This window comes from Lytechinus variegatus, chromosome 4 (assembly GCF_018143015.1).
Source record: "Lytechinus variegatus isolate NC3 chromosome 4, Lvar_3.0, whole genome shotgun sequence".
In the NCBI taxonomy this organism is placed as follows: Eukaryota; Metazoa; Echinodermata; class Echinoidea; order Temnopleuroida; family Toxopneustidae; genus Lytechinus; species Lytechinus variegatus.
This window is the reverse complement of record NC_054743.1, coordinates 20,653,690-20,666,051: the sequence shown is the minus strand read 5'-3', so window position 1 is coordinate 20,666,051 and position 12,362 is coordinate 20,653,690. Positions and strand designations below refer to the sequence as shown.

At 39.7% G+C, this 12,362-nt stretch overlaps 1 protein-coding gene across 1 annotated transcript; it reads right to left on the bottom strand.

Moving 5' to 3' along the window:
• Positions 1-2,256: 2,256 nt before the first annotated feature.
• On the bottom strand, positions 2,257-12,271 carry LOC121413591 (metabotropic glutamate receptor 3-like). Its single transcript, XM_041606464.1, has 4 exons — positions 11,145-12,271; positions 10,583-10,823; positions 4,032-5,200; positions 2,257-3,059 (listed from the first exon to the last, which is right to left on the bottom strand). The coding sequence occupies exons 1-4, from the start codon at positions 11,943-11,945 to the stop codon at positions 2,436-2,438; spliced, it is 2,835 nt and encodes a 944-aa protein (XP_041462398.1). The 5' UTR covers positions 11,946-12,271; the 3' UTR covers positions 2,257-2,435.
• Between the last annotated feature and the right edge of the window lie 91 nt (positions 12,272-12,362).

Here is a 12,362-nt window from a genome sequence, read left to right as displayed (position 1 = left end):
AGTAATTCCGAAGTTTCGGATATTCCGAAGGTTCGTTATTCCGAAGGTTCGTATTTCCGAAGGTTCGTAATTCCGAAGGTTCGTTACTCCGAAAACGAAATGAGGTTCGTAATTCCGATGGTTCGTTAGTCCGAATACTTAATGATTAGCGAACCTTATTTCGTTTTCGGACTAACGAACCTTCTGAACAACGAACCTTCTGAACAACGAACCTTATTTCGTTTTCGGATTAACGAACCTTCGGAACAACGAATCTTATTTCGTTTTCGGATTAACGAACCTAGGGAACATCGAACCTTATATTTTTTCGGATTATCGTACCTTCGGAATAACGAATCTTCGGAATAACGCCACAAATGTTCTGATTAACGAACCCTTTTACGTTTTTGGATTAACGAACATCGAGGTATAGGCAATTAACGTGTTTCAGAATTATGAACCTTCGGAATTAGGAAGTGTAACCGTAAAGAATATCATAATCATGATAATGTTCAGCAAACTCGATGCACTGACATTCGTTTCAAATGTTCATAATGATGGAATGAACTATGTACAGCGTAATTTTGTTTCGATGAATTAATATGAAAACATATACTTTTAAGTTTTTTTGTTAGCCTTCCTATCATATTTCTCAGGGAAGAAAGTGTGAACAAGAAATTCGACCCAACAGAAAGTTATATTAAACTTTCGTCGGATGTTTCAGTGAAAGGTCAATAAACAAGTTTCATTCAAATCTTACAAGAGTTGAGTGGCAGTCGATTTTTTTTTCAACCGTTGATTATTTGAGAACATTAATTTTGTTACACAGTTTCGGTTTTAAAGTTATAGCTTTTGAACCACTAAAATACCATGGTTGAGGGTTTTGAATTAGGAAAATGAATATTGCAATCCATATATTCCTGGATTAGACCGAATTGGATAGTGAGCATAAGATGTACCATCGGTGATCGACAAACTTCATTCCTATATATCTGGAAACGGCTTTCACATCAGTTTAACCAGTGTATGCCTACTCTGCAAAAACTCTGGTGTTGATTTAACACCAGCCCGGAATCTATATATGTCCACACCAGAGAAGTGTTAAACAACACCAGTTTTGTTTTGGTCTAACACCAGATCGGTGTTCTTACAACACCAATTAGTATCAAAACAGCATCGGTTTGATTCCAAACTGGTGTTGTTTCAATACTTCTCTGGTGTGGACTTATATAGATTCCGGGCTGGTGTTAAATCAACACCGGAGTTTTTGCAGTGTAGTGTATGAAAGCCGTTTAAACAATAATTTTGATTCTTGATACCAATAGATAATATTGTTTTGTTAATGACTGACAATTCTTAATATCAAGAAATATGGTTATAATTATTACAAAGCTCGTTAAACAGCTTGCCACATACGTATACACACGCTTGCTAAACACTCGGGCGTGACAGCACCTTGAGTCATATTTCATTTACCATAATGGACCCTACTAATCATACAGCAAAAAAGATTAAACGTGATATTCTATTCAGTTTCTTTTTTATCACTGATCTCTACACTATTCAGAATTCAGTGGTTCTTATTCATGTCCAAGACACCCAATGTCACAAAGAAGCATATTTCACCATAACAAAACGTAGTAGGAAAGTTGGAAGGGGCACCATGCCCTAATCATTTCATGCATAAGTAATTGTTTAAAGTCAGTGATACTGACCACATCTACATGTTTCTGTATACGCCTACGTTTTTTTCTATATTTACCTGCTTTCTCTTCGATTACCCTGCTATAGACGACCTCTACCAAGGAAGTAAAATATATCAATGAATCCCCAAAACGAACAAAATGATCAATGCACATTCACCATATCGTTCTTGATGGGCATATATCGTTGTGATACTGTGTATATAAGGAAAATATCTCTTCTGGCAATTCATTCGAATTCGTCACTGACGAAGCTGTGCCTGTCATGGTAGGATAAACAACCCGGTAAAGATACGATCTTGCATGGAAATTCAAGTTTAATTGCTAATCAATAACACTACATAGATATTGCACGCCAATGGGTCAATCAAATTTCAAACATTATAAATTATTACTTAATTATGTAACGGTATTACGAACTTGAGATCGTTTCAATGTTCTCGAATCGTCACACACAAATTCATGAACTTATGATATAGGAGACATTATTGCTATTGGTTGAAATACATGTAGAAGAAGTTAGTATACGTGGTACAGGGGGATCAAAGTAATACAATTCACCAATTGAATATATCCACCTTGCGATGAGAATGAGAAGGCAGGTACTGCAATGATAATTAATGTTTTTTCCGAACAAACCAATAAAAGTTTATGTGCATCTTCAGACACATTTCAAACCGATAGTTTATCAGGTTCCTCGAAGCTATGTTGTATTAACCAACCAAAGAACGTATTTTGTAAATACTCTTCATTCTATAGTCTGGTATTTTCGGTTTCTTCATTGATGTCTCCGACAGTTGGCCGGATATCGCTGAAAGTAACCTCTTTCGGTTCGCTCGATTTTGTCCTTGGCCTCCGAACCAGATTAGTCGTGCTCACGTGACTCTCCGCGCTGCTGCTCGTAGTACGCGTACGCGCACGGTCCTTGTATATCCCCAACGCGCTCGGTGCTAGTGCACTCCCGATCAGTTTAGGAACTTCCGGTGTAATGCAGATCACAGCGTACAACTTGATGACGAAGAGACATACAAGGACGAGAATAGCGTTTAAGCTCGTCAGGATATCGGAATACAAACTACTTTCGAATTCCAGGTTGGCAGTGACGTAGGGGACGCTGAATGCGCCAATGAGGATGCAACTTCCGAACGACGAGAATGCAATGAAACGAGCTTCGTGATAGTTGTCGGGAAGATGGCGACCAAGGATGGTGAAGATGCAGCAGATGATGAGAAAGGGGAAGTTATAGATGATAGTTGAGAGAGGTTCCGGCCAAAAGACATCGCACCACATCTGGATCTTGAGCTCACCGTTTTGTTCGTAGGAAACTGGAACGACCTTGCTTGGATACAAAAGGAGCCATGTTGTTTCTATTGCTAGCTGCAATGAAAAACAATAGAGATCGCACACATAAATTACAGATACCAATCAGAAAGCCCATTATGGCGATTTCCCTTTCATGAAGGTAATAACAAATTTGGCTCCTTTGGGTGGTCTTACAGATTCTTTACAACCAGACTGTATTCAGGTTCATATTCCCAATCGGTGCTATGTCAGGAAGGACTCTGGAACATTGTTTTGCAGTCTTAATGCCGGGCATTCAGGGAAGCGTTCATGAACATGATGAAAGGCATTGTCGGACGTTTTTTCGACAGAGTCTGTGAAAACAGTGACTTTCAGTCAGTCATTATCAAGGAAAGTTTTCAGACCTGACAATTTGTCGGACGAAAATGTTGATGAAACGCTCCCCAGAATTCCGTTTCAGAATAGACTAGAGGGCTAAAGTCAGGGCCCTGGGGTGATGATGTAAAATTTGACAAGCAAAAAAGAGAGGATTTCTCTACAAAAGGAATTTCATTTTGCTCCCGAGAAACTTTTTAAGAAAAAACGGGTTATACAAAAGGTAGGTCATTTGGTTACATTTATCCATTAATTGTCACACCTTCCAGATTTTCAGGGGGTGCGGCCTATGGAAAACAATACATGCAACACTCCCAGGAAAATCTCGGGAGTGCTTCAGACCCCCAGCACCCCACCTTCCCAGACCCATGGCTAAAGCCATATTTTCCCATTCTCTGCCACCCCATTTAATGGATTATTATGAATCAATTGATCATCTGTTCAAAGATTCGTTGTCTGTAGTTGGACATTTTGATACCCACATGATTCGACCACTGGTATAATCTGCAACGTGTGTTTAAGCATTTTTAAATGCTTTCCTATTTTTGTCCACCTTGAAAACAATTTCAATTTATGTAAAAACTTTCTTGTAAATAATTTATTCTCGTCCTTCTCCATCAATCCATAGAGGAACATTCTTCCATGTTCTATCATCAATCCAAGTCTGCTTACCTGGATCAGGACTGCTAGGACAAACAACGTAAATTGACCACAAAGGCTCAGCAAGTGAGCATCTTCTTGTGAGTCAGTGGCCTTTGCCTTCTTGAAGATTCGGTAGAGTCGTACACATTTGATTGCAAGGGGCACGTAAATGATAGTGTAGGTGACGGATCCCGCGATTCTGGTAAAGGTACAGATAATCCTGGAAGGAGGCAGCACGGCCATAAGTCCGACGGTGAAACCGGTAACCGTACCAAACAAGGTTAGTAAATGAAGAACTGGATCGGAACCTCTGAGTAGTGTGTCATTGATGTTATAGACATACAGAAGAAATATAATAAGAGCAGTCAGGAGACCAAGACCAGAAAGGCCCACTAGGAAAGGACCAAGCCAGCTGTGGAAGACCAGAGGGACAGGCTCAACGGTCATACAGGTGGTATAATCTGTGGACGGGTCGGGGAGGGCGTCGGCTGGACACGCCACACATTCAGACTCGGTGGCACCGATTTCATTCAGCTCACATTGACGGCAGTTCCAGCAGCATATGGCAGTATCCGGGATGCGATCCTTTACCTGCCGACTTTCACACTCCTCGCTGCAGATAGATTTTGGTGGGGTAGTGGTGTTCCAACCAACATCTGTATAGAACCATACATCCCATTCATGCAACTCCAGACGAGCGTCCCGCGTCGGACCATCTTTCCAAAACCCCACCCTTTCTGCTTCCAGGATAACACCATCTGCACCTAGGCGATAGTTCTCAATGGCGTACCTTCCCTCCCCATCGCCATACTGATTAAAACTGAAATTCCCATTGGCCAAGCTCTCAAAGGCCGTTGCAAACAGGTAAGGGGCAAAGTGTTTGCCATCGGTCCCAAGACGAATGACGCAAGCGGTTACGTCAGTCTCCTCCATGCATTCCTCATTCATCATGGCGTCCAGGGCATAGGCGTAGGCAAAGACAGCATCCATGACAAGGGTCTCAAAGCTTGGAAGACGACTGTTAAGCCACCGACCTTGACATTGGAACTGCGTTGCTTCATTTTCATCCAGTGGACAGTCAACATACCTCCTGAAGAACTCGTCAACCCATGGATCATCACTCGTTTCAGGGTTGATTTGAGAGAACGTGTCGTCAAAAGCTGTGAGGCTTCTTGAGTATGGGACAGTGGCCAACATTCCTGGAAAATGGAGAATAAAGAAAAACCTGTGTCATAAGAATCATACCATGGCCCTTTTGCATATTATCTAAAAAAAAAAATTAGTACTTCTAATTACCAGCCAATGGTAAGTTTCATGGAAAACTTAGTTTTGATTGGTTATTCACTCAGTTACCATTTGAACCTATAAGTTCTGACATGGTGTGAAATATGCACTAAAGGACAGGGACAACTGTACTTGTGTGGGAAAGAGTAATTTTTTTAATGCACCCCCCCCCCTTGCCCCATATAGTACGAATTTCAAGTAAAAAAAAAGATCTGTACATTTTTTTTCCTGTTTGTTTAAACCATTTAACATTTTGAACCCACAGCACAGTATATTAATCTTTTCTTCTTATTTTTGTTTTGTGTGTTTTTATTTTCTTGCTCACTGATCAGCAAGCTAGGGAGGAGTGGCATGGTTTCCTTTGCCCCCCCCCCCTTCGATACGCCACTTATAACCATCATTGAATCCATTATTTATGTTTATTTTATTTCCAATCGCTGCTGAATTGCAAATGATATGATACTCGAAAGTGGATTTACTGAGTCAAAATAATGGGTCCTTGAAAATTAATATTTTATGACTACCCATTGTAAAACGCGATACATATTTACATTTCAATTTCCTTCCCGAAGTATTGTGTCATTCAACATGTTCAATGTGTTTTAATCTGTTTTCCATTTCCTTTTTTCATGTTATTGGAAAGTTGTCTGAAGCGTGGGTTTGAATGGGGCTTTTGTCTGATTGTTTCGCAAATGGATTTCTATCCGCCATGTTATAACGGATTGAAGAGTAAAATTTATTTAAAAAAAAGCTGTAGACGAGCAAAGGAAGTAAGAAACCACTGTGTCCTTTTTTAAATAAAAAAAAAAATCATATTGTGCGAAACACTTCGACTACATAATGTTCAGAAAATAATGTAAAATTTCACTATTTTTCCTTTCCTTCTTCCTTCCGTCTAGTCTTTTATTTTCTTCTTGGTCTCATTTTTTTTGGGGGAGCATTGTCTGTTTTGTCTGATACACACTCGATGCCAGCGCTTGGTGCAATTTAATACATCGAATCATTTGTCATTTATTCAGACCATCTTACTTTTAGAAGAAATAACAGTTACCCAAGGTGCGCATTATCAAACCAAGAAGGTCTAATTGCCTTTAGAATAATTTAGACCAATATAAAAAGCTTAAGTTGTGTGAGATGCTATGATCCTAAGAATATTAGCTGGCACTGATCGCTTTATTTTACAGAATTATTTTTTTTACATCGTGTATATAATATATAGGAATGAATCATATTTTTGCTAGTATTAATCTACTACAAAAAGGGTGTAGTACATCATGGCCTCGTCTTACAAAGAGTTACGATTGATCCGATTAACCTCAAGTAGGTTTACACAATATTGGGTAAATGGGGAACATGTATGTTGTTGGGTAAAAAGATACCCACTATTTGGTAAATTTTACGCAATGTTTTGTTGAAATAGCCCAATATAGGGTAACAAAATAACTAGCAAACATGCATGTTCACTTTTTACTCAATATTGGGTAAAATTTAACTCACTGTTTGTAGAGTTGTTTTTTCTTTAGGTAATTTGCACAATGTCCTTCGAAAACAAAGAGAAACATACTAAATTGTCAAGAAAACAATGAATGTATTATTAATATACATCATTAACTAGAAAATATTTTGAACAACATGTTTTTTAGATGTTGACGGGTTGTATTTGATTGGATCAATTGTAACTCTTTGTAAGACGGGGCCCTGATGTGTATGTATGTGTGTATTTTTAGTTTTTGACAGACGTGTATTAATCAGGTATGATTATATACGTCTGGGACCGACCTTTAACGTCACCATCCGAAAGACGTGATCAGGGCTCGAACCTCGAAGCTCTGCATCAATTTGTAACTTCCCCACAGCTTGGATTACAGGCGCACGCCACAACGCCCAGATGTTTACGATTGACTGGCATTCAATCATTCCAATTACCTTGGGTTTGAACACGTGTAACAGGCAAATGCAATAATGACACCTTTGGTGTCGAGCTAATTACTTCACTAGAGCAAAATGATTGATGAAGTTCTACTATGTACATCGATGGAATATAGGTGTCGTTTTAACACCCTTTTTCATGCAGTGTGATATCTGAAAATATGAAAAAGAGCCATCGTTGTGAGGGGATTTACTTGACGATAAAATAATTGAAGTTAAATGAAAAAGGACAAAATAATGATTTCAAATTAGTCGTGTTAGTATCTTAACTTGAATTTGATTGGAGGCCTTGCATCTGAGTGGATATTACCTTCCAAAATCATTATGGTTATATAATTTCGATCGGCGTTTGATTAAAATTTTGCTACATCTGAATATACCGCCCTTCGGCTCGGCGGAGATGCACTGAAAGCGAATTTCATGTACAGTGTGTGTGTGATTACTTCACTTCATAATTTTATTCATTGCCAATCGAGGCAAAGGCACTCTCAACTCTATATCAAATAAATATTTTGTTTGATGTTTCAATAGCCTGTGCTGTTGAATTATAAATCGTAAAATAGGCTCAGCGAATAGTCTGACCATTTTGGGCATAATGCTATTACTCATTTCAGATAGAAAGTGATGCAGTGAACTGTTTGTCTGTTGTTTCTTGGAAGTGAAGTTAGACATGGAATTATTTGACAAAAACAAAAGATAATGTTTAAATCCTTGGGGTATTGTATAGCGAAGAAAGCGAAATGACGCAGAATTTTGAGGAGAATGATAATGAATGCAGTTAATGTACTCTATACACACGAAAATCCATATAAAATATTAATGATTTGACATGTAAGTCAGAGCTAAAATGCATACAGTAAAATATGATAGGCCTACAAATGGTGAATTAAAATGATAAAAGTTAAACATAAATTGAGATTTTTTTTATTTACCTAATTTATTTATTTATTATGTATGTTTAGGGGGCTCCATTCCAATGCTCCCTTCCGTACGCCAATGATTTGGAGTAATACTAAACATATCTGATCAAAAGTGTAATAACGTTCATGATGATGAGGATGATGGTGGCGGTGGTGGTGGTGGTGATGTTGATAGTTTGATAAAGGAAACGATTGAGAAGATCTGTAATCTCGATTATAATTGCAGTGATAGTGATGAAGCATGCCGTTTGCTCCGTGATATATCATTTCTTAGTATTCGACATTACTCAAACACCGTCCACCGGTTTATATATGTTTGTTTTTCATATTACCTCTATTCTTGTAATTGAAAACCACAGCAAATCGTGACACCGCATATCACTTTGCAATTGCGCCCCATATCCTGCCGACTAAACGTGATCTATTCGCTCTATGCAAACAAGCTGTGCTCGGCAAAATAACGTTCATTTAATAATCCGTGCAATCTGTCTCACGTTCGTGCACTTTTCAATCGTATCTCTTTTTTTAATGAAAAGTATTTACTTTTTAGGCGAGGAATGGTTAACTGGATGACAGCAGTTATTTCAGCTTTATTTAAAGGAACCAGCATAAATAAAGCAATAAAGATCTGCACGGAAAATGTGGCGGGAAAAAATACTTCCTCTTGCGCGGCATACTCGTGAAAATGATATTCCAAAGGCAATTATTTGAAGCGTAATGAAGATCGGCACAAATAGTTAATCGGTACTTAATACAGGCTACCGAATTCCTAGTTGCCATGGTAATGTAGTCATGCACGGTGATTTTAAAACAAGATTAATTTGCCGTAAATCATTGTTTTATTGTTCAGAAGGGGACGGGATGGAGGAAATGCGAAATCTATAATAAACCCTCTCTACCCCGACGGTCTTTGAAAAAAAAAACGGCCACCAACTTCTGCGCCATCTACTTTTCTTGATAAAAATTAAAATTCTGAAGTTGTAGTCCACACGTTGATTGACTTTGGTAAATATATTTGAAAGTGCAAGGATAAACACCTATTACAGGGCTACATTATGCCCTATTTTGAAGACTTTTTTCTGCTTATCGGAAAATTGTTGCCCCGATCATTTAGCAAATCCTGGATCCGCCCCTGGTTAGTACGCACGAGTTCGGACACTCAAGAAACCATGGCATGTAGCGTCCAGATTTAACGATGGCTGTTTGCGCACCTTTTAGCATGTTTGTCAAATCTGACGAAGGGGAGGTTAGGTAACTAAATGGGCACCAAACCTGTTTGGAATTTGCTGTTATGCTTGTCCTCATCGTACAACATTTATTATGTATCATAAGATTTCACACCTTTTCTGCAAAGACCGAAGGGGGAGACATGATTTGTGCTGCATGGTTTCTTATTTCTTTTTGAAGTGGCTCTTTTAGGAAAATGAATAACCGAATTTTCGCATAATGGAATGTGAAAGGATTGATAGGAATGTTTAACATGTCATATTTTCCTTACATTTGTTATACTGCTGTATCAATAAGCTTGTAGAAATGTCACTGCAAAGATTATGTGCATGTATATTCCATTCAGGAATTAAATTTGAACGCCTATCACATTTTAATCGTGATCGTTGTAATCTTTGTGAATATCAAAACAGCAGATTAGTCCTTGATCGAGACAAACGACATAATAGGAAATTTTTCGTCAGTTCTGAAACTTCGGACAAAAATGCTCTTCCGGTTTACCAATTTTCGTCACAGATCTCCGAGCTGTTCTTTGTCATTTGACGAGCATTTTCAATACATTTTCTCTGTTAGCAAAAATAACCCATCAGAGACAATTTACAATCAAGGGAAATCGAAAGGAATTAACCTGCGTTTCGATTTTCGAATCTATGCAACCCAATCACAATGAAAATTCAGTATCCAACCAATCAGACAATGGCATTAAGTACTGTATGTTATTTTTGTAGAGCTGTGACATGATTGGTTAGAAGTTTAATTGTAATGAGCCTAGCTGATATCCCTTGCGATCAAATCCTTACGATTCCCTACCTGCAGGGGCGGAAGTAGCTTTTTCCAAGAAGGGGTTTGACAGAGAAATTTGACAAGCAAAAAAAAAGCGTTTTCACTGCCAACTGAAGGTCATTTTGGTACCAATAATATTTTTATAACCGAAAAAAAGGTTCACTATAAAATGAAGGTAATTTGGGGTTGGCTGCAATAGGTCATTACTTTTTTTCTACTGGCAGTCCAAATTGGGGGAGGGGGTCAACCTCCTAATCCACCCCCCCCCGTAGATCCGCCGCTGACCTGTGTGAAAATTTCTTAATCTGGCTTGATCAAGTATATCAGTTAAGCAGTGTGAATCAACTAAGGTTGCAGATGTTGGTCTTGGGCCAGTTGATCTTGTCGAGACCAAGATGGCTAACATTGCATCCATGTATGATTGATGACGAAACTCACCTAGTGTCGCAGACTTCAATCCGGCTATGTCAAACGCATCGGCGCCGATGTTTCCTACGCCGTCACTGGCGATCCAGGTGAAGTGTCCAGGAGCCGATCCATTGATGGACGAGTTGAGGATCTTTACTGCACTTTGTGGATGGGTAAAGAGCACTACAGCCCTGGCCTTGTTGTAGGGGTACGCCATCATCTTAGCTAGGATCTTGTCGTACTCTACCGGGTCAGCAGTTTCGTCTAAAGACTTGTTAGGTGCGACAGAGAAAGTTGGAGAATGAAATCAAGGGGTGAAAACACAACATAATGACGAGATTTTCTTGATTGGGTCTGTTGGGCCAACATTATTTTTGAAATCGTTAGCTAAATCTCCCCCGATTCGTTTCAATCAAAAGTTGCCCTGCTGATTTAAACCGCATATAAAAGACTTTATAAACAACCGATGAGCTGTTTACTCCAGCAGAAGAAACTTAAAGGCATTTGGTTAACTGATTTGTGAGAGACCTCAATGATTCCCAGAGATCTCAAATTTCTCAGGCGTAAAGAAATTATTAAAGTCTACAATTACCTGATGGTATGCGATGCATATTCCAGCCTCTGCTGTCTGTACCAGGAATTCCGAGTAAGCATTTTGCCCGTATTCGTCATCAGAGTACAGGAAAGATACATAAGTCCAGTTAAAGTTGGTCAGAATGTCCACAATGACGCTGACCTGATAGCGATCGGGTGGGACTGTTCTTAAGAAATATGGATAGACTTGCTTGTCGCTCAATGAATCACTGGTAGAGAGATAGCTGATCTGCGGTGTGGCCTGTAGACCCAAGAGAGTCGCTGCCTGCATGCTGGACTCACTGCGTTCCGCACCCACGATGCCAATCAACGGGGTTCCTCTGCAGCACATCCCACCGCTGCCATCACTTTGGACAGTGGAGTGTCTCGTCGACCCGGAACAACTTCCTCCCGGTGACGACGTCCCCGTGACTCCCCTGTAGGTATCATTCACACAATTACAAATGACCCCGTTCCTGTCGGGGACAAAGTTCATCGATCTCCCGAGCGCGACGATGTCGTAGTAACACGTATCGTAGATCTGGAACCCGAGGGTGATGCCGGGTAGGATCGAACTGTCATTGTTGATGTACTCGATGGCGTAGACGAAGCCCTCGACGCGTTTCAGAGACTGGAACTCCCTGATTATAAGGCACGCCTTTGAATTTCTAGTGCTGTAGTGGAGTCCAAATAACCCACCGATGACGACGTCGCCGTCCCGTTGGTAAACGACCTCGGGCTCTGGGCCATCGGCATTTGCCAGAGTCCTCAATATGATCAAGACCAAACATATTCTAACTGTAATATATGTTTCTGCCATAATTACTAAAGTCTGATAGTTTCAAGGATGTTTATAGACCACATTCACGACTTTAAGTCGTGAAACCGTTGCTTAAAGTGTCAGGTGCATTCGATCAAAGTCTTCTACAACATGCCATTTAGGAAATAGTTCTTGTCTATCTCTGCATATCTGCATAATTGTGAATCATTCTTATCATCTTCTTTCCTCTCTCTCAAAGCTATCGAATATACAATTATGACAGGGGAAGATACTTTCAGGTAATATTAAGATTGATGAAAATAATGATTTCCTTAGACTGAGCCAACCGGTGTGTTGGCTCAGTTGGTAGAGCGTCCGTCTCACAACCGGGAGGTCGGGGGTTCAAACCCGGCCGCGTCAGACCAAAAGACGTTAAATGATGGGAGTTGCTGCTACCCTGTTTGGCGTTCAACAATT

Excerpts from the sequence above, each read along its gene's own strand:
- LOC121413591 (XM_041606464.1), bottom strand. The coding sequence starts at position 11,945 with ATGGCAGAAACATATATTACAGTTAGAATATGTTTGGTCTTGATCATA. Across the intron at positions 10,824-11,144 it reads TATGCATCGCATACCATCAG|TCTTTAGACGAAACTGCTGA; the intron begins GTAATTGTAGAC and ends GCACCTAACAAG. Across the intron at positions 5,201-10,582 it reads ATTGAAGTCTGCGACACTAG|GAATGTTGGCCACTGTCCCA; the intron begins GTGAGTTTCGTC and ends TCCATTTTCCAG.